Genomic DNA, 22153 nt, shown 5'->3' on the forward strand with positions numbered 1-22153 from the left:
TAAAGTTATGATTTGCAAGTATTTTCTCCCATTTTGTAGGTTGCCTTTTCACTCTCTTGATTGTGTCTTTTGATGCACAGAAGTTGTGATGTCTTTGGTTTTGGTATCAGGGTAATAATTGGCCTACACAATGAGTTGGGAAGTATTCCTCTTCTATCTTTTGGAAGAGTTTATGAAAGACTGGTGTTAATTCTTACTTAAACATTTGGGATTTGCTTTGTGGGAACATTTTTCTTTTAAATTACTAATTTCATCTCTTTGCTTGTTATAGGTCTTCAGATTTTAATACTTCTTCTTGAGTCAGTTTTGGTAGTTTGTGTTTTTCTAGGAATTTTCCATTTCATCTAGGTTATCTAATTTGTTGGCATACTATTTTTCATAGCATTCCCTTATAATCCTTTCTATTTCTGTAAGGTTGCTAGTAATATCCCTTCTTTCATTCCTGATCTTAGTAAGTTGAGTCCTCTTTCTTTCTTTGTCTAGTAAAAGATTTGCCGATTTTCATCTCAAAGAACAAATATTTGGTTTCATTAACTTTCTTTGCTGCTTTTCTATTCTCTTTCATTTTCCCCCAATCAAATCTTTTTATTAATTGCTTTCTTCTGCTTCCTTTTAGTTTTTCCTTTTTCTAGTTTCTTAAGATAGAAGACTAGGTTATTAATCTGAGATCTTCCTTCTGTTTTAATGTAGGTGTTTCATAAGTATAAACTTCCCTCTAAACACTGCTTTCGCCACATCCCACTAGTTTTGGCATGTTGTGCTTTCATTTTCATTCATCTCAAAGGATTTTCTAATTTCCCTTGTGATTTCTTCTTTCACACACTGTTTATTTAGGAATCTGTTGCTTAATTTCCACACACTTGTGAATTTTGACAAATTTCCTCCTGTTATTGATTTCTAATTTCATTCCATTGTGGTTGGACAATAGACTTTGTATGATTTCAATCCTTTTAAGTTTATTGAAACTTCTGTAGCCTAACATAAGGTCTATCCTGAAGAATGTTCTATATGAGCTTGAAAAGAATGTGTATCCTGCTGTTGTTGGGTACAGCGGTCTAGAGATGTCTATTAGGTCTAGCTAGTTTTGGTGCTGTTCAAATCTTCTACCTCCTTATTGACCTTTTTTTCTAGTTGTTCTATCCATTATTAAAAGTGTGGTATTGAAGTCCATTACTGAAAGTGGTATTATTGTTGAATTGTCTATTTTTCCCTTCAATTCCGTCAGTTTTTGCTTCATATATTTTGGGGCTCTGTTGTTAGGTGCATTTATATTTATAACTGCTATATTTCTTTGATGGATTAACACTTTTATCATTATAAAATGTCCTTCTTTGTTTCTGATCATTTTTGTCTGAAAATCTATTGCCACTCCTGCTCTTTTGGTTACTGTTTGCATGGTATTTCTTTTTCCATTCCCCTACTTTCAACCCATTTGTGTCTGTGAATCGAAGCTATGTCTCTTGCAGACAACATAGAGTTGTATCATGTATTTTTAATGCAGTCTGCCAATACTTGCCTTTAACTGGAGAGTTTAATCCATTTCCAGATAATTACTGTTAGGGTAGGATTTATATCTGCCATTTAAAAAATTTGTTTTCTGTTGCATCTTAGGCCTTTTTGTTCCTCTGTTTCTCAATTACTGTTTTATTTTGTGTTGAAATGATATACTACAAAATGCCTCTTTAATTGCCGTGTCATTTCTTTTACTATGTATTTTCAAGTGACTTTCTTTGTGATTTCCCTGAAGATTACAACTGACATCTAAATTTATAACAGTCTACTTTGGAATAATAGTATCTTAATTCCAATAGCATAGAAAAATTTGCTCCTATGTAGCTGCTTTCCGCCCCCACCCCACTGTTACTGTCTCAAATTACATCTTCATACTTAGTGTGCCCATTAACATAAATTTAGAGTTACTGCTTTATGCAGTCATCTTTTAAATCATAGAGGAGAAGAAAAGTTTACACACAAAACATACTTTACTTTTGCCTTTTATATTTACCTGTACAGTTACCTTTACTAGTGGTCTCTATTTATTAATGTGGATTTGAGTACTAAGTGTCCTTTTGTTTAAGCCTGAAGGACGCCCTTCATTATTTGCAGAGAAGGTCTGGTAGTGACACAGTCTCTTAGTTTTTGTTTACCTGGCAGTATTTTAAATTCTCCTTCCTTTTTGAAGGATATAAATTTTTGATGGACATAGAATTCTTGGTTGACAGGTTTTTTTCTTTCAGCACTTTGCATATGTCATCCTACTGACTTCTGGCCTTTATAGCTTCTGATGAGAAATCAGCTACTAACCTTATTGAACATCCCTTGTAACTGATGAGTCACTTCTTTATTGTTGCTTTCAAGATTTTCTGTCTTTTAACAGTTTGATTATGATGAGTCTAGCTATGAGTTTCTTTCAGTTTATCATATCTGGAGTTTGTTGAGCTTCTGTGATGTTTAATGTTTTTCATGAAATTTGGGAAGTTTTTGGCCAAAAACTTCAAATATACTTTCTGTCCTTTTTTCTTCTTCTTTGGGGACTTCCATTATGTGTATGTTGGTAAGTCTGATGCTATCCTACAGGTCTCCGAATATCCGCTCATTTTTCTTCATTACTTTTCTTTCTGTTCCTCAAACTGAGTAATCTCAATCTATCATCAAGTTTTGGGGTTCATTTCCTATGACTCAAATCTGTCACTGAACCTCTCCAGTTAATTTTTCATTTCATTTATTGCACTTTTCAACTCCAGAACATTAAAAAAAATAATTTCTATCTTTTAATTAATATTCTCTAGTTGGTGAGATGGTTCTTGTACTTTCATGTAGATGTTTAGGTATAATTTCTTTTAGTTCTTTGCACATTAAAAAAAATTTTTTATTGGAGTATTGTTGATTTACAGTGTTGTTAGTTTCAGCTGTACAGCAAAGTGAATCAGTTATACATATACATATATCCATTCTTTTAGCTGTACAGTAGGTTCTTATTAGCTATCTGTTTTATATATATCAGTGTGTATTTGTTAAACCTAATTTCCTAATTTATCTGCTCCCCCTCCCTTCACCTTTAGTAACCATAAGTTTGTTTTTCACATCTGTGACTCTATTTCTGTTTTGTAAATAAGTTCATTTGTACCATTTTTTTAGATTCCACATATAAGTGATATCATATGATATTTGTCTTTCTCTGGCTTACTTCACTTAGCATGATAATCTCTAGGTCCATCCATGTTGCTGCAGATGGCATTATTTTGTGCTTTTTTATGGCTGAGTAATATTCCATTGTATATACGTACCACATCTTCTTTATCCATTCCTCTGCTGATGGACATTTAATTTGCTTTGATGTCTTGGCTATTGTAAATAGGGCTGCGATGAACAATAGGGTGCATGTATCTTTTCAAATTACAGTACTCTCCAGATATATGTACCAATTTACATCCCCACCAACAGTGCAAGAGAGTTCCCTTTTCTCCACACCCTCTCTAGCATTTATTGTTTGTAGATTTTTTGATGATGGCCATTCTGACTGGTGTGAGGTGATACCTCATTGTAGTTTTGATTTGCATTTCTCTAATAATTAGTGATGCTGAGCATCTTTTCAGGTGCTTTTTGGCCATCTGTATGTCTTTTTTGGAGAAATGTCTATTTAGATCTTCCACCCATTTTCTGATTGGGTCATTTTTTTTTTTTTTGATATTGAGCTGCATGAGCCATTTGTGTAACTTGGAGATTAATCCGTTGTCAGCTGCTTCAGTTGCAAATATTTTCTCTCATTCTGTGGGTTGTCTTTTCATTCTGTTTATGGTTTCCTTTGCTGTGCAAAAGCTTTTACGTTTAATTAGGTCCCATTTGTTTATTTTTATTTTCATTACTCTAGGAGGTGAATCAAAAAAGATATTGCTGTAATTTATGTCAGAGTGTTCTGCCTATGTCTTCCTCTAAGAGTTTTACAGTATTTGGCCTTACATTTAGGTCTTTAATCCATTTTGAGTTTATTTTTGTGTATGGTGTTAGGGAGTGTTCTAATTTCATTTTTTAACATGTAGGCTTTCCAGTTTTCCCAGCACCACTTATTGAAGAGACTGTCTTTTCTCCATTGTATATCTTGCCTCCTTTGTCACAGATTAGTTGACCCTAGGTATGTGGGTTTATCTCTGGACTTCTATCCTGTTCCATTGATCTATATTTCTGTTTTTGTGCCAGTACCATACTGTTTTGATTACTGTAGTCTTTGCACATATTTTAAATGGATGATTTTAAAATGTATATTTAGCCAAGTTCAGTGTCTGGGCATCTTCAGGGACATTTTCTATTGACTGCTTCTTTTCCTATATATGGGCTATACTTTTTTGTTTCTATCTATCTGTCTCATAATATTTTGTTGAAAACTGAACATTTAAAATAATGTGGTAACACTGGAAATCAAATTCCTGCCTGCTCCTCAGGGACTGCTGTTGTGCCTTTTTCTTGTTTCTCATTGTTTAACAACTTTCCTAAACTAATTCTGTAAAGCCTGTATTCTTTACAGTATGTGGCCACTGAAGTTTCTACATAGTGGTCAGCTAACAACAGAGATTTCCTTATACACCTGGACCCAGTTAAATCTCCTGGTCTTTGCTGAGGGACTCTGTATGAGTTTTGGGGCACACCTCCAACACTCAACCAGGTTGTTGACAACTCTGCCTAAGTCTTCACTTCCCGCTTGTGCAGAGCCTCAAGGTCGGCCAAAGGTGACAGTTTAGGGCCTACTAGTTGACTCTGAAAGTTTTTGCCAGCTTTTTCACTGCTTTTATGGAGGAGCAAACTTTTGGTAGTCCTTACTCTACTATTTTCATTACCTTCTTGCTCTTGACTTTTGAACTGAAGTAGGTATACTGTATAAACCATACATGCAACTACTACACCACCACATTTGAGAATCTCATCCTACTACAGAGTAATGAGATGACTGAGAAGGCTGTAAAGGAATGCAGGCATAATTTCTCTGTCTTTAAGCAATATATAATCCAGTTTCAAGGACAAAACACAAACCAAAAAAGATAAAAGACAATATCAGTGCCTGGTACCTTTAGGAACACAATAAATGCTGATTTAATAAATAAATGCAAGTCTTACAGAATTTCAGAAGGGATTCACTAAGGTGGAAAAAAGTCACAAAAAATAGAGGTCTCTTGGGTCTTGACAGAAGTCTAGGACAGTGGTGAGAAGAGGGAAGAACATGCCAAAAAGGAAGGATTATTCAAAGTTTTAGAGGGTTTTAAATATTCTTAATACAAGCCTTTATATATTCTGGATGCAAATCCTCTGTCAAATATGGGTGCCAACTTTTATGTTGGTATTCACAAATAAATGACAATAATCATGTGTCTGGAGAGACAGATTCACTGATGGGAATAATGGGAGATAAACTCATCAAGATAGGGGTTAGTGAAAGAGCTTGAATGCTAACACAAGGAGTTAATACTTGATTCTAGAATGTGGCAAACTATGGCCATAGCCCTCAAGCCAAATCTGGCTATCTATTTTCGTAAGTAAAGTTTAATTGGAACACAGCCAAGCCAGTTTGTTCACTATCGTCTATGGCTGCTTTAGTGCTAAAATAAGCAAGCTGAATAGCTGCAACAAAGCCCATATGGCCCACAGCGCACAAAGTACTTACTACTTGACCCTGATAGTGGCCATGAATGCTTGCACACACTTAGGCTGAAGCCTCAGCCCTGGATAATAAAAGAAATTAAGGATACGGGAAACAGTTCAGACTACTTTCAAAAATCTAGATATAAGGTGAGCAGCAGTGGACTGAGGGGAATTTTGCAGGACTTATGACTGGTTGAAGGGGAAGGGTAGAAGGTCAAAAACGTCCAAGATTTTGAATTTCTATGATTGGTTGAAAGATAGTAGTGAACCAAATGTAAAATAGATAGCTAGTGGGAAGCAGCTGCACAGCACAGGGAGATCAGCTTGGTGCTTTGTGACCACCTAGAGGGATGGGATAGGGAGGGGATATATGTATATGCATAGTTGATTCACTTTGTTATACAGCAGAAACCAACACACCATTGTAAAGCAATTATACTCCAAGAAAGGTGTTAAATAAAAATAAATAAAACTTAAAAAAGAAAAAAAAGATGGTAGTGATAACTGAAACAGCATGTTTGGAGTAAAGTTAGGTGGAAGTACAGTGTAACGAATTTGTCTTTAAACATGTTAAGTTTTATGTATTAGCGAAACTCCCAACTAGGATACTGAAAATAGTTAGAGATACAATACTTCAACTTGGGAGAGATGGCAGGTTTGGAAAGAGGGATTTATAAGTTCTTTCAATAGCTGAAAACACAAAAAATAGAAGTGACCTCCTAGGATGACTGTAGAGAAAGAATAATTGAGTGGAGGACTAGGTATTAGCTATACTCACATATATAAAGCAGAAGACAGGAAGAAGTAGAGTCAGTGGAGACTGTATAGGAGTGGCCAGAGAGAAAAGGTGAGAATTGGGGTAGCACAGTATATGTCATGTAGGCTGTAAAAGTGGTTTTAAGAATGAAGGCACAAGGATGGAGAAAAGTCTATAAAGAAAAGAGTGAAAAGATAAAAAGTCAACTGGAATGGCAAAGCGTCCAAGATGCCAAAAAGAATATCAAGGCAGGGGGTAGTTAATTTTTCCGATGAATATCTAAAATGCAATGTTTTATAACTTTCATACTAGAAATCCTGCAGAGAAGTAGACTTCACATTTATTTATGAAGAGATATTCCACCTTTCTATTGACTTAATTTTCACTACAAGATAATAACTCATGTACTAGAGAGCTAAAGGATGATCATAATCTCTGTTAAGAAAAACATCCCCGGGCTTCCCTGGTGGCACAGTGGTTGAGAGTCTGCCTGCCGATGCAGGGGACACGGGTTCGTGCCCCGGTCTGGGAGGATCCCACATGCCACGGAGTGGCTGGGCCCGTGCGCCTCCGGAGCCTGTGCCCCGCAACAGGAGAGGCCACAACAGTGAGAGGCCCGCGTACCGCAAAAAAAAAAAAAAAAATCCCCAAAAGAGGACTACAGAAATGACTGGGAGTAAGAGAGAAATGTAAAGTTATTAAAAATTGATGAAAAGACTGACAAAAAGGAAAGGGTGCTGCACCAGAGCATAAAAGCCAATAGAGAAGCCTGGAAGGATAAATAGGTACAGTGGCCACTTCTCTAAATACTGCTGAACTCTATTACATGCCTTGTCCAACCAACCTCTCTTAACTAAATCAATTAGCTTATTGTATTATAACTGTTTGTATGTGTAAGACCCAACCAAAAGTTCTTGAGGGAAAAAACTTATTATTTACATCTTCACTGACTAATATCCACATAGTGGATAAATATTCATTGAGTCACTATGCTAATACATATTTCTTTTTGAAAAATGCTGTGAAAACTTAATCAGAGTTGAAAAATTTTGTTTTTAACTTCCTGACAGGAAATTTTCATTAAATGTATTAGTAAAAAATTCAACTTGGGCTTCCCTGGTGGTGCAGTGGTTGAGAGTCTGCCTGCCGATGCAGGGGACATGGGTTCATGCCCCGGTTTGGGAAGATCCCATATGCCGCGGAGCGGCTAGGCTCATGAGCCATGGCCGCTGAGCCTGTGCTCCGCAACGGGAGAGGCCACAACAGTGAGAGGCCCATGTACCGCCAAAAAAAAAAAAAAAAAAAAAAATTCAACTCACTGGCCTCCAGATCACACAGAGGAAGTAAAGGAAAAGTTCACGGGTACTTTACGACATCCATCAAAACCAATTATGTTGTTCATAAAATGTATTAGCCATGACATGGATAGCTTTTTTGAATTGCAAATAAAAACAGAGAAACAAAAGAGAAAATCAGAAGAGGATGAATAAAGGTTGAAGATGCTTCCCAACATGAAATGATCTGAATCTGAGTTGGTGACTACACTTAAAAAGGGAAAAACAGTGTATATGAACTCCCAACAAAGGTATAAAAGGAGGTTGAAAGAGGAGAAATACAGGCGTGATTCTCCTCATTGGCCACTAGGTGGTGGCAGTGACCCAGGACGGTTCAGTTGTGAGGTTTAGAAATCAGGAGCCTGAAGTAAGCAACTGCTTGGCTATTTGCAGGTAAGAGACTGTCAGAGAATGACATTCTATTTGTTTATGTTAATAAAAAATTTGAAAGCAAACATTCTGAAACAGTAGGAAAATTCATCAACAAGTTATGAAAGGTTTACTATAAAATGATTATGAAAAAAACAACTGTACTTGTCCACTCACCTTTACTACATTGTCCCCTGATTGTCCATTATTTCGTAAACAATCTAGACATATAGCAATTTGTGGGTCACTTCTGTGATAGTCTTTATCATCTTGATTTTCATCACCTTCTTCATCTACTTTAGGTTTGTCAACTTTTGAAGTATCATCTGTATAATTTAAATAAAGCTAAGTTAACTCAGTTGATTTTATAGCTAAGCAATAATATACTAACCACGAAAACAAAAATAAACTTTAAAAAACATTTCTTAACAGTTTTTGATGAAGAATAACTGAAACTTTTAGTACCTTTAAATGTCCCAACCACTCAACAATGGAAATATTTTTAAAAAACCATCAGTGACTTATGAACATAGCTTACGACTTCTAGGCTCACTGGGACATCCAAATGAAAGACTCAGGACTAGCTATATTTGGTCACAAAAATGACTGCTGTTAGTGATGAGACCACTTAGAAATTGATAAGATATAAAAATACTTCCAAATTCTATATATATTCAAAACTTAAAACCAAGTACTCTTTTCAAACTAAAATATTCTCTAAGTTCTCAAAATTTCAAATTATTAGATATTCATAAAATTAGCTAGTGAAATAAGTGAAATGAATTAGCTTTTTTAACTTGTATGTAACTATGTAACATTAAAACACCATCCAAGAAATCTGAGTAGCATACTATAAACAAATGTATTTAACCTATGAAATACCAGAAGGCTACATATAGTGCAACTATATTTGTTGATTCATTCATTTACTGAGTGCCTTTAACTCTGTTAAGACGAAGCCTGGGGAAACAATACTGAAACTGTAGTGTTATCATCCTCACCCTCATCGTGTCAGAGTATTTAGAAGGAGGTACAGGCAAGTAAAGAAAACAGATGGAGAAGTCGATAAGGCCTTTGATATAAGAGGTAAGATAGACCAGGTGGGTACATATAACAGTTAATAAACCCAAACTCTGGGGAAGCAGAGATTCAGGGGACATTTCCAGATAAAATGTCTGTAAGCTGAAACTTGAAAGAATTAGTCAGCCAAGCATTACAGTATAGAAAATCCCAGGGGAAAAAAAGACCACTTAGCTCCTCTTTAATGACTGTAGTAAAAGCATTACAGATGTTATCATACAGGGCAGGTGGGTTCTCTCTTCTGCCTTTTTATATGGAACCCACATAGACAGGAGCTGCCTTCTATGAACCAAGATCCAGCTCCAAGAAAAGGTCCAAATTCTTCACCCAAACTAAAGACCAAGTATGATAAAATACTTTAAAAAGGCAGAAATATGGGAAAAGGGAGATAAACGCAAAGTAGGCTACAGTCCTTCGCTATGCAATCTGTAAGACACACAGTCATGGACTAACCTGACCACATAGCTTCCGATGACAAGCCCTGGCTCCTGTCCTCTTGAAAAAGTAGTCAAAAACTGGAACATTCAGTCAATTTTACCTATATTTTTAGTATAGCACTACTGTCTAAATTGCAATTTACACTTGGGTAAAACAAGCCTTTAGTTAAGTCATTTTTTGCCAGGCTTGGCTTCTTTGCCCATTTCAGTGTTTTGATTATAGATTAAAAATAATCTCTTGCTACCTTATTCCAATCATTCAAAACTATTCTCAAACCTCCCCTGCTATAGGAAGCCAGCCCTGCACAGTTAAGCTGAACTAAAAAAACTCTGATCCCCATTTTACATATGAAGTGAGAAAGCCATTTTAATGATATGTAACTGACAATCCTGTGAATCGTATGGAAAAACCAGGGATAGAAGACTGAGCTCACAAGTGAGCCTATAAAAACAGACATATATCCTTGAAAGATTTCAATGGTATTTTTAGGCCATCTCGAAACAAACCTCATATTTATGTCAATAGGAAAGGATACTACTTCCTTATAATTTCAGATATGTTGTACTTTTTTTTTCTTTTGTGTCAATATATATATACTAAAAACATTACTCTGCCCAGTAATGTTTCCCACTTTCCTTAATTATTAAAAATTGCTGATTTCTCAGTCTCCTGGGACCCAAAAGGGAAATTTGGTCACTTAGCATAGATGATGGGGAAAATTCCCATAAGTGTCTAGAAATATCTTTCAAATTTTAGGATATATAAATTTGTATCATCTGAGCTCTACCTATGAAAAGTTCGTTCCAGATTATCAGAGCATAGCAAGATCCTCTGATCTGGCTCTCAGCTACATCCCAGTTCCCTCTCCTATGAAACATACAAAAATAAAACAAAACAGCAAATGCCTCACTGTTTAGTTGCAGGCTATGGCTATTTCTTACTTCAGTCTCCTTTAGCTCTCCAGCTAATATTGCTATAATCAGCGGTCACTTTTCTGTTTTATCTCCTTTTTCTCTTCCCAATTTCCTCTATTTCCAATTACCTTCAACTGGACTGACTCCAGATTTACATGCATTTATATAAAATCTCATGATTCTATATAGAAAGTTCATAATCAGAGAAAGGTTCAGAATATAAAGGGGTACATGAATTGTACCCCTTGTACAGGAGAAACTTGAGCTTGAAAAGAGAGATTAGTTCACCACAGCTACAAAAAGCTGACCAATTTGAGAGATTCCATCAGATATAGAAGTAAAAAAAAAAAAATCACCTTGTCCATTTTCTTGAGGCTTGTTTTTCTTCCAAAATTCAGACTCACGCTCAAGTTCTTCTAATTTAAAAGAAAAAATTATAAAAGTAATAGAAACGCAATCATGAAGTCTTTAACAGAAATGGTGATTTCACAAAACTCTGCAAGAACCCAAAGAGCAACTTACGTTCTCGTAGTCCAGGGACCAACTTAAATATAATTTCCTCTAATGTGTTATCCAACCTTCCAAAGAGGAAAAAAAGAGAATATACAAACAATAAAGGCATCAAAATCCAATAGGTAAACCATTTAAGATCTGCATCTCACATACACTACAAAATACAGAACGTACACAGGTGTGGCACACGTATCACACCCAACAGCTCTGCGAGGGGAGCACATCTCTTTCTAGCCTGTCCCAGTGGAACACAGATTACAAAAATGGCCCCGTCCCCAGCTCTCTCTACAACCTTGCCCCTCCGAACAGGACTCTGATAAAGGGACGGAGTCTATTTCTCCACTCTGAGAATACGGGCCAGCCCTGAAACGTGGTCGGCCAAAAGGATGTGGCACAAGCAACACTGCTCAGCTCCGAGCACGAGCCTCACGAGGCGTGTCGCGTGCTTTGGTGTGCTTTCTCGGGATCCTGCCACCATCAGAACAAGTCTGGAGGACGGGGCACTATGTCCAAGGAGCCAAGCTGCCCTGCTGAGGCCCTCTCGCACTAGGTCACGGACAGCCCAGCCCCACAGGACAGAACCCAGGCCAGGATCAGCAGGGCAGCAACTGACCAGCCTCTGACTGCAGTCACCTGAGCGAGCCCAGCCAAGACCAGCAGACCCACCTGGATCTGTGAACCACACAGAACTGTGAGGAATAGTAAATGCTTTTACGGTTGTGTTCAGCATGAAATGTAGGGGCGGTTGGTTATACAGCAATAGCTGATGCAGCCAGCTACTGCTTTCAAAACCTCTACCACAACTGTGGCTCTTTCCTATGAAAGAAATAATCTCCAGTCTTCTCTTCTGAGAAATGTAGACCATTTTTCCTAGATAAAAAACGTAAATATTTCTCTCGACATTTTTCTCATCTCCTTTTCCTGCTGTATCTGAGCATAGCTCTTCCTTTCCACGGCTTTCATTTCTTCATCTTGTCCTCCTGCTCCGGAGACACCCTCTCCGCTCATCTCCTTCGCCCTGCTCAGCGGCATTGCTCTTCTCCAACTGAAAACACGGCTACGTTTCTCACATCTAAAAAGCCCCCAAACCTTGGCTTAACCTATTGTCTTTTCAAGCTGTTAGCAGATACACAACCTCTTCTTCCAACTGGAAAAACTATGAAATCACAGTTGACATTATTTCTGTCACATATTTTTGCTTCTTTTACTCGACTGAACTCCTCAAATCATCCATAACTTCCATAATGAATAGATTTAAAATTTTTTTGAGAGCTAAAATTTAAAAGATCTTAATTCCTCTGAAAGTCATTTTTCTCCTCATTGCTCTGCAGCAGTTTATCAGTGCTGCCTGACGCTGCCTCCTTGAAAATTTCCTTTCCTGGTTTTTCTTTTTTTCTATCAACTCCCTTTGTCCCCAAGATATTTTTCTTTTTCCAACTACCTCTACATCTGAGTATTCTCCTTTGATCTGCTCTCTGCACCCTCTGACCTTTTCTACAGGCTGCCTTCCTTGAAGATCTCATCCACTTTTGTGACTTCAAAACTAACATATAGGCAGATAACATATATATACACACACACACACACATTGCATCTCTCTGCTGAGCTCAAGTTCCATACTTCCAACAGATGTTGAATATCCCAAGCACCTCCTTTTGTTCATATATGTCGACTATCTTATCTATTCTCCTTCAACAAAATACTGAATACCTCTGTCTTACTTTTTAAAGATTAAATTTAGAAATGATACCATATCATTCCCAAATAGGCTCAAAATGCAAGCATTATTTTAACCTACCTGTCTCTCCTGCTTCACATATTTACTCACCAAGCCCCAGACAGCTGCTTCTCAATGTTTCTCCCACCCAGTCTTTGCACATTTCCCATCCTTCCAGTCCCTCAATTACCACCCTATTTAGAGGACAGCATAGAGATATTTCCCTTTACCTTGACATGCTCATAATGAGTTTTCCTTAAGCACGAATTTGATCATTATTTGCCTGCTCAAGAACTAATTTCTTCCTATCACCTGGCTTCAAGTGTTTATATAACTTGAGTCCAACCTACAAACTGTAACTGGTGCTGCTCTCTTGTCACTCTTCTCTAGCCAACTGACTTGCTCAATTATCCCCAAGAATGCCCTGCCTTTTCCAATCTGTTTTCCTCCCTCATGCTCTTCATCCTGGCTCAAACACTCTTTTCCAGTTCCTACTCTCCAACCAAACCGATGTTACCTGATTCTTCAGGACTTACCCACTAACTCCTTCACAAAGTTTTCCCAGACTATTTAATAGTAACAGTGTTTAAGAGAAGTATTATTTCTCTTCTTCTTAATATTTGTTTTATCAATGTAATACACATGTATAATTTACAAATCAAACTTCCCCGTAACCTTATATGAAAATACAACATTCTTATGCCCCGCTCTCTCTGTTCCTGATTCCTACAACCCCAGGGGCAACCGCTTTCAAATCCAAGCTGTTTTGTCTAGTATTTACTTTCATATTTCTATACATATGATAGATAGATGGATGATAAATTAAAAAACAAAGCCATTCTTTCTCTGCTGTCTAGGTTTTTCTGACCTCCTTCTGTGGGAGATAAAGGTTTAGCTCTCTGATATCATCCTGCCATGCCCCTTTCCTCCCAACATATGTTTTCCCAACTCTCATCTTCCTAATAGTCTTACTGCCATTTTTAAAATAATGAGTGTTTACATGGTTAGGATCATCTAAATATTCACAGTGTACTCTGATTAAAGATATCCCCTCCTTCAACTTTTTTCTTTCCCTGGAGTTAGTAATTGCTTTCTTTTCTTCATCTGCTACATACCTATTCCCAAATTCTCTGAAAGAATTTCTTCTTACTATGCACAAACGGTTCAGGAATCAACTAGTTCCATTCCTGTCCCCGTGGGACATCACCCCTCACCAACGTCATGTTCTTGCTGCCCTCACCGTCCATTCAGGATTACCCCACAGCAGTCATTACAGCCACAGCTTGCATGCACCTTTGACTCCCCTGTCCCTCCCTCACTTGCTCAAAATCATTTGGTGTAACCACACCACCAGTCCAATCCAGCTCTCCATCACCTTCTACCCATGGGCTGGAAAGCCCAACCACACCCTTTCAAATTCTAACTATAACCCAGGTGCGCCTTTCAGGTTGCCAGGACTCACACTACACTTCCCAGTCCATTTATTCTCTTACTTTCCTGGACAACACACTTTCTTCTCTCGCCAACCCCTACACCCGCCTTTTCCGTCCTTACTCTTGGCTGATAAACATCTTCTCCTCAGTGAGACACAAACTTGCACAGACTCTGACCACCACATCTTCCTGTGGCATCTGCACCCATGTCTACTCTGCCCTCCTACCTGCTGCTACACACGACCTGTATGAAGCCAGTCTCTTCTATTAGATTTCACTCCCTTTCAACCACCCAAGAACACTGCTTCAGCAATGCCCCCTCTCCCCAACTCTCCTATTATTACCTTTTTGCTCTTTCTTGGATTAGTCCCTTCACACATGCCATCATTTCTCCCATATCACAACAAAACAGAAAACCTTCTTGACTGTACTTCTCTGAACGGCTACCACCTCATTTCTTTGCTCCCACTCCCATTTGTGGCAAAACCTGAAAAAGTTGTCTATATTCACTGTTTCTAATTCTTCTTCTTCCCTTGCTCTCTCGTAACAATCCAGTTAAGTTTTTGCCTCACAACTCTACTGAAAGTGCTCTTGTCAAGGCTGATGACCTCCAAGTTGCTAAATCCAACTGTCAACTCTGTCTTCACCTTACAACATCAGACACAGTCCGTCACTCCCTCTTCTTTGCTTGGCTTCCAAGCCACACACTTGGATCCGCCCTCTCCTATACTGACTGTGCCTCTTCAGTTTCCTTTGCTGGTCCTTCCTCCTCTCCCTGACCTCTCAACGTTGGAATGCTCCAGGGATCAATCCTTGGTCCTCTACTCTTCTCTCTGCACTCACACCCGTACGTGATCTCATCCAGTCCCACAGTTTTAAATACTGTCTACATGCTGAAGACTACCAGATATTTAACCCCAGCCAGACCTCTCCCCTTGAATCACAGACTTGTATATTCACCTGCCAACTTCTCTCTTCTCTGAAATAATTAACAGACTCAACTTGTCCAAATCCAAACACCCCATCTACCTGTCCCCCAAACCTGCTCTATCCTTAGTCTTCCTTATCTCAGTTCATGACAACCCCATTCTCTACTTGCTCAGGTCAGAGATCAGGTCCACAATCTCTGAGCTCCTGGCCCACTACCCAGGCTCCCTTGCTGCTCCTCAGACAAGTTGCAGGTGCCCTCCTAACTCCTGACTCAGGCCGTGTGCACTGGCTGCTCCCCTGACCTGGAACAGGCATGCTTTCCTCAGATTTATGCATGGCTAATTCCCTCAGAGACAGCAATTCTGTGCTCAAATATCACCTTCTCAATGAGGCCTATCCTCAGCATTTTATTTAAAACTGGCATCTGTCCCTCCCTTCACACCCCTGATGCCCCTCACTTGCAGCACCTTCTCAGAGTTGCTGATTCAGAGGGTCTGAGGCGGGGCCCAAGAACTGTCATTTCTAATAAGATACTAATGGTTTGGGGACCACACTTTGAAAACCAATGGGCCATACATTTACTTATAGACAAATTATTCCAACTATAGGCACTAACATAGAAAAGAAGTCTAAAATGTAAGACTTACAAATCCAGACTTATAGAATGATGGCAAACATCACATAGAGATGAAGTTAGTAAGGGCTCTCTAGAGAATATCTAATTCTGTTTTTCAATGGGTACTTTCCTGAGATTGCACAGTTGATCTATGGTAGAGCTATGGTAGGAACAGTGGGAAGAAAACGGGCTTAGTGGTGAGGACACCTGGCTTGTAGCTGGGAAGTGACATTTTAGTTTGCTAGGACCTTAGGCAATGTTGTGTCACTTCTATAAATTTCAATTTCTAATCTTGAAAAAGGATTTAGATTAGGATCTTATGTAGCACTTCTATCTTTAAAAATATATGATTATACTTCTTTATATTATTACTATTTATTTGGTATAATGATTATACCACTAAGTAAATGGTAAAAAGGTAGTCATTTTTAAAATTCTTTTAAGTTTTACATAAATGTTTGTACACTCTTTTTGAATATATGACACATTTTAAAAAATTAATAGTATCAAGATTAGTCTCCCTGACCATCAGGTCTGCCCTCTTTCTACTACCGTGTAGCTCAGCAAATATAGAGTATTTTGTAGAATATTAAAATACTGAAAATAGGGGACTTCCTTGGTGGCGCAGTGGTTAAGAATCCTTCTGCCAATGCAGGGGACACAGGTTCAAGCCCTGGTCTGGGAAGATCCCACATGCCGCGGAGCAACTAAGCCCGTGCACCACAACTACCGAGCCTGTGCTCTAGAGCTGTGAGCCACAACTGCTGAACCCCGTGTGCCTAGAGCCCGTGCTCCGCAACAAGAGAAGCCACCGCAATGAGAAGCCCGCACACCACAACGAAGAGTGGCCCCTGCTCGCTGCAACTAGAGAAAGCCTGCATGCAGCAACGAAGACCCAACACAGCAAAAATAAATAAATTTAAAATACTGAAAATAACTACAACTAAAGTAACTTAGAGCCTGAGATAAAGTTATAATTCTTGGAAATGTGTTTCTTAAATATTTAATATGCACAGCCTTGTTTTTCATGTCCTCTTAATAAAATACTTTAAATTGAAATAAAATGCTTCAAAATGAAAATCATAAAACCTACATTAACTGAGTCAAAGTCCTAACAAATATGATGCATAATAAAAATTAAGAGTTTATATAATGTATTTAAGTTAGTTGAACTAAAAATACATTTACATACCTCAACATTTCTAACGGGTTTGTCTCGTGAACCTGGTTGCCACACCTTGGACAATCATTGCTGTCTTCAAAGTGCTGGACAATACAAGTCTTACAGACTGAGAAGAAAAAAGATGTTAGGTTAAAATGCATCATTTGAACTTAATGTGATTAGAAATAGTCCTTAAAAGTTATCTACTACATGTAAAATACCATTCTTTAATCAATAAAACCTTAAAATTAGAACACTATAAAAAAACCAACTGAAATAAAGCCTACTGCCACAATATAAAAAGTATAGACTATTTTGCTTATTGTTTTTCTTCAATATATTCACAAACCAAACAATTTGTTCATAGCACTCTAAAAAAAGCTGATGCGTTTACATAAAATGATAGCATTTTCATTTAAAGAAGTAGAACAAGGAAAGGTAAAAGCTGGTAAGTCAGGCCCATCCTTTCTTCTCCAAATAAAAATCAAATCTGAAGCACAAAATCTGTGTAAATTAAAGATTCACTTTCTATGCAATGTTGTAAAAACCTGAAAATCTAGTATGTTATCTTTAGAGATTTTAGAAATTTACCCCCAAACTGGAAATATGAAAAAAATATTCTTCTGTTAAAATTATCTCAAAATTAAATAGGGCTAGAAAGTACTCATAAATGTAGGCTTTGAACATACAGAATCTCAAATTCAAATATTTATGTGTGTGTGAAATTATTCATTATGAAACCATGGATTTTCTATGTAGCTCTAGTTAGGAGACTGATGGTATCTGCAGATGTGGAACTCGCGGATATGGAGGGTCGGCTGTAAGGGACTTGAGCCTCAGAAGATTTTGGTATCCACGGGGATCTTGGATAAATTAGCAAAATTGATGGATGGCAAAATAAAAATATACATATTATTTAAAAAAAACTGGTAAGTCTGCATTTATTTCTTTTACTAAAAGTTTATTTGAATGCAACATAAATAGTTCTTAATAATACTTGAGAGTTTTCAGTATGTCTGGATTACTTTTTACTGGCAGGGTGCTCCTGGGACAAGCCAGGAGTTACAATGGAACTTCTGGCCTGTGCAGAGTATGATGAGTCTGTGCTCACAGATACCATAATTCCAAGGGGCACGAAGTATGGGTAGTGACATCAAGCTGGTACAAAAGCACGAGAGGTAAACCGAAAGAATGACTGAGAAACTGAAAGGGATAATTAAGATTTTAAATAAAGATTATAAACAAAGACAACAGAAATATGATTTGTGGCTTTTTGGCCACAGGCCTATACAGCCTGCCACTCCTCCAAATAATACTCCAGATAATACTAATGCTTCTGGTTATGAATCTCTCCCACCTTTTCCCTAAGCTTCTTACCTATCAACTGTCTTGATCAAAAACCTCTGACATATTTACAGCATCTGAACTATAAGAATTTTTCAGTCCAATTCCCTATTCCAATACCCCCTTCTCCATTTTATTACCCTGTGTAATCTTAAATTTTCACCTGGTACTGATCAGCTCCCCCTTTTACAACTCCATTACAAACTACTTTCCCCCCTCCTTAAGCCCCACACTATCTAAAACAAGTAAAAGTTTATGTAAACAATTGATCAAGAGTAAACACTAGGATTCCTACCACTGAGATTAGGTCTGAAAATTCAAACACATCACACATACTGGTCAGAGCAACAATGGTTGAGGAAGAATTCTCCTCAGTAACTAATTTTAAAATTATCAGTACATACAGAGAATAGTATCTTGGTATTTCCTTTCACGTATTTATTCATCGATTCAATAGCCAAGCATTATACTAGAAGTTGGGGGTGCAGGGGTAAACAAAACAAAGTCCACACCCTTATGGAGCTTATGTTCTATTTGGGAAGTGAAAGAATTTTAGTTAGTAATAAGTGATATTTACAAAACAAAGAGAAAAATGATAGAGTGGGTGTGTGTGCAGAGAGAGAGAGAGAGAGAGAGAGAGAGAGAGGGAGGGAGGAGAGGGAGGGGGAGAGAGAGGGAGGGAGGGGGAGAGAGAGGGAGGAGGGGGAGGAGGGAGAGAGGGAGGGGGAGAGAGAGGGAGAAGGAGAGAGAGAGGGGGAGGGAGGGAGGAGGGGGAGGGAGGGAGGAGGGGAAGAGAGAGGGAGGGAGAGGGAGAGAGCGCACACGTGCCCTGCCTGCGGCTGGTAGCTTTGTTAGGTAAGAGTGATCAGGGTAGGACTTCCTAAGAAGGTAACATCTGAGCAGACTTTTTTGTTGTAAGAGTACACCCGAGTCCCCTATTCTCTACCTCTTTTTACCATGACAATACAGCTATTAGGGTAACAACCCTTTACTATAATTCTCACAAAATTTGGATGAAGACAGTATTAGAAAACCTTAAAACAGAAAAAGCTTAGATATGAATATATCTGTCCTCCAAATTTCTTGGCCTCCAAAACATTCTAAACGTCTTTTAAAAAGTTAATGTTTGGGAGGGAGGGCTGCCTTGCTAAGCCATACTGAGGTAGAAGGAAAAAAAGCTGAATTCTTTTGCAGATTGCTGGTATTTGCTCTTTTCCCGGGGACACTAGATAAATCTCTGAAATTTGGGAAAGAAGGCAAATAGTACAGATAAGAGGCACGAATGAAGGGGTATTATGAAGCCTGATCTTGTCCTGAATCTCTGACCCTGCCCTGGGGCTCCGTCATTCAAAAGGTTTATCATGCTCAAGGTATTCAGGAATTCCTGGTTGTCTACCGGCCTTGGCCAAACAGAGAGGCACATGACATGCCCAGAGCAAGTCTTCATCTGGGTCAGCCAAAAGGCTAAGGGCAGGAGCCTATCCTCCCAGGGGCAAAGATACTAATCTAGGTTGTTCAAGAAAGAAATGTGAGGCTCATTTGTCCAGAGGTGCACAAAGTTTCAAGAATAAGGCTGCTTAAGGCCAAGGCAGCCCCAGTGCTCAAGGATGCTGATGGGGAATATTAATCTATATTCTAGATCTGGACTGTCCAACATGATAGCCACTAGCGGCATGTGGCTCCCAGGCACTTGAAATGTTGCTACTTCAAGTTCAGATGTGCTGTAAGTGTAAAACACATGCCAGATTTTTAGAATGAAAAAAATCTCATTAATGTTATATTAATTACATGTGGAATTGATAATATTTTAGACACTGGATTAAATAAAATATATTAAAACTAATTTCATTTGTTTTTCTTAAGTGGCTACTAGAAAATTTTAAATTACACAGGTGGCTCACATTTTATTTCTACTGAACAGTGCTGAACAGAGGGAGATAGAAAGCCCCATCAGGAGGTGGATTTATTTTTCACATCAACATTTGAGTCACCGTATCTTATTCTACTTTTGCAGATGAAGGAGAAGAGGTTTTTATAAGCTAGGTAACCTGCCTTCCCTGATGAATGGCAGCACAGAGACTTGAATCCAGGTTTTCTGATATGAAGTCAAATTTTGCAGATTAAAAAAGTTTTTAACTTTACAAAGGAAAGGAATGTAATGTAGGAATGTAAAACATCTTTAGCACCTCTGCTAAATCTGACCACCAAGTAAACATGACAGATAAGCCATCCCATAGGGCATAGGAATTAACCTTACTACATAAAATATTACATTAAAAGAATTTAAAAAAATTTTTTTACAGAGGCTAAGGCCCATAATTGTCTTTAATTAAATTTTTTTCAAATAGTTTAAGAGAAAAATTTAAGATGTTGAAATATAATATTTTTACTCTAGTTTTCTTTTTTGTTCAGATGATTTGGTGGTGGATGTCATCATTTTCATCATAATCACTAACAATTAAAAGGTTTATGTGGGCTTCCCTGGTGGCGCAGTGGTTGAGAGTCCACCTGCCGATGCAGGGGACACAGGTTCGTGCCCCGGTCGGGGAAGATCCCACATGCTGCGGAGCGAGAGGCCCGCATACCGCAAAAAAAAAAAAAAAAAAAAAGGTTTATGTAACAGGTACCACCCAAACACTTCAAAATATATCTAATTCGACACAATTTCATAATTTAATATTGATTAAAACCCCATTAATTAGGTAATATTATTAGGCCTCTTACAGAGAAGAAACTGAATAGAGAACTTCAGCAGTTTGCCAAAAATCATGGAGCCAGTAAGTGGCGAAAGCCATGATTTGAATCAAGAGCCCATTTTCTTACCCAATACATACCTATATGCTACACTGTCTTCTAATTTTATATCTATACATCTAAGGTATACAGAAAAAGAATGCCTTATCCCTTAATTTGGGAGCCTTAAATATGTCCACTTGTAGAATTAGAACTCCTTTTAAACTGAATATTTTGCACAAAATAGCCCTTTTAGGTAGCTTATATAGTCCTTAAAAAAAATTGTAGAAAATACATCTCCCACATGTTTTTAAAAGCTGTTAAATAAAGCACAAACTTATATAAATTAGAACCTGAGGAAATACAGGCCACAAGTTCACTGAAACTGAAAAAAAAAAAAGTAAAATGAGAATTTGCTTTCCCTTAGACGCTTAAAAAAAAACTCATCACTACAAAACTGACCTTTGATTCTTAGTTTATAATTTGGTTTATACGAGCTGAAAAACACATTTTAAAAATATCTTAAAGATTTAACACTAAGCTGTCTAACTGCTCAACTGCTGTACTGGTTAACTCAACTGGTCCAAGAATGATGTTTAAAAAGGTCCCAGTGTGTGGTTAAAACTGTGTATGGAGACCAAGGAGAGACTTCATCCTCACCAGCCACTCTACAGAGAGATTGCTGGAGCCAGCAGAAACACCTGGTCAGAAAGGGAGTTAGGCTCACCAAAGATATCCCCAGTTGGAAAAACACTTAAATGGTAACAAGTGCCAACATGTATTGAGCATTAACTAAATATCAGGCTCAGGGCTTTGTATGGCTTACTGTATGGACTGCTATCATCCTCCTCTGGCAAAGGAGGAATGCAATACCGGAGAGCCTGAGCAGGCTGCCCACATCTGCCCAGCTGTGTAGCAGACATGGCACCCAACCCCAGGCTGGATGTGCAGCTCAAGGCCTAAAATCCAAACCACCACGCAACACATCTTAAAATCAATACCATTTGGTCCCGAGCACCAGGATTTCATATTAACTGATCTTTACATTTAGCTCATCACAACCATCATTAACCTCCTGCCCAAAGCTTACTAAGTGAAATTGTTCCTTTTACCATGTCTTAGATTTGAACTAGGTTGTTATACAAATTAGCAGGGAAAGAGTCATTGTGTCATCTAAAGCAG

General features: G+C 38.1%; 1 protein-coding gene across 6 annotated transcripts in view; it reads right to left on the reverse strand.

Moving 5' to 3' along the window:
- PCGF5 (polycomb group ring finger 5) overlaps positions 1 to 22153 on the reverse strand; it is a 127575-nt gene that overhangs the window by 30420 nt on the left and 75002 nt on the right. For 5 of the 6 annotated variants that reach the window (XM_060102111.1, XM_060102119.1, XM_060102144.1 and 2 more), the window contains exons 3-6: positions 16925 to 17021; positions 11046 to 11101; positions 10880 to 10939; positions 8269 to 8417 (exon numbers count right to left, since the gene is read on the reverse strand). In XM_060102111.1, coding sequence (XP_059958094.1) covers positions 8269 to 8417; positions 10880 to 10939; positions 11046 to 11101; positions 16925 to 17021 — 362 coding nt within the window. The remainder of the gene's footprint in view (positions 1 to 8268; positions 8418 to 10879; positions 10940 to 11045; positions 11102 to 16924; positions 17022 to 22153) is intronic. The other variant, XM_060102135.1, reaches the window with a different exon arrangement.

The sequence above is a fragment of the Mesoplodon densirostris genome, chromosome 1 (genome assembly GCF_025265405.1).
Source record: "Mesoplodon densirostris isolate mMesDen1 chromosome 1, mMesDen1 primary haplotype, whole genome shotgun sequence".
NCBI classification, from domain to species: Eukaryota; Metazoa; Chordata; class Mammalia; order Artiodactyla; family Ziphiidae; genus Mesoplodon; species Mesoplodon densirostris.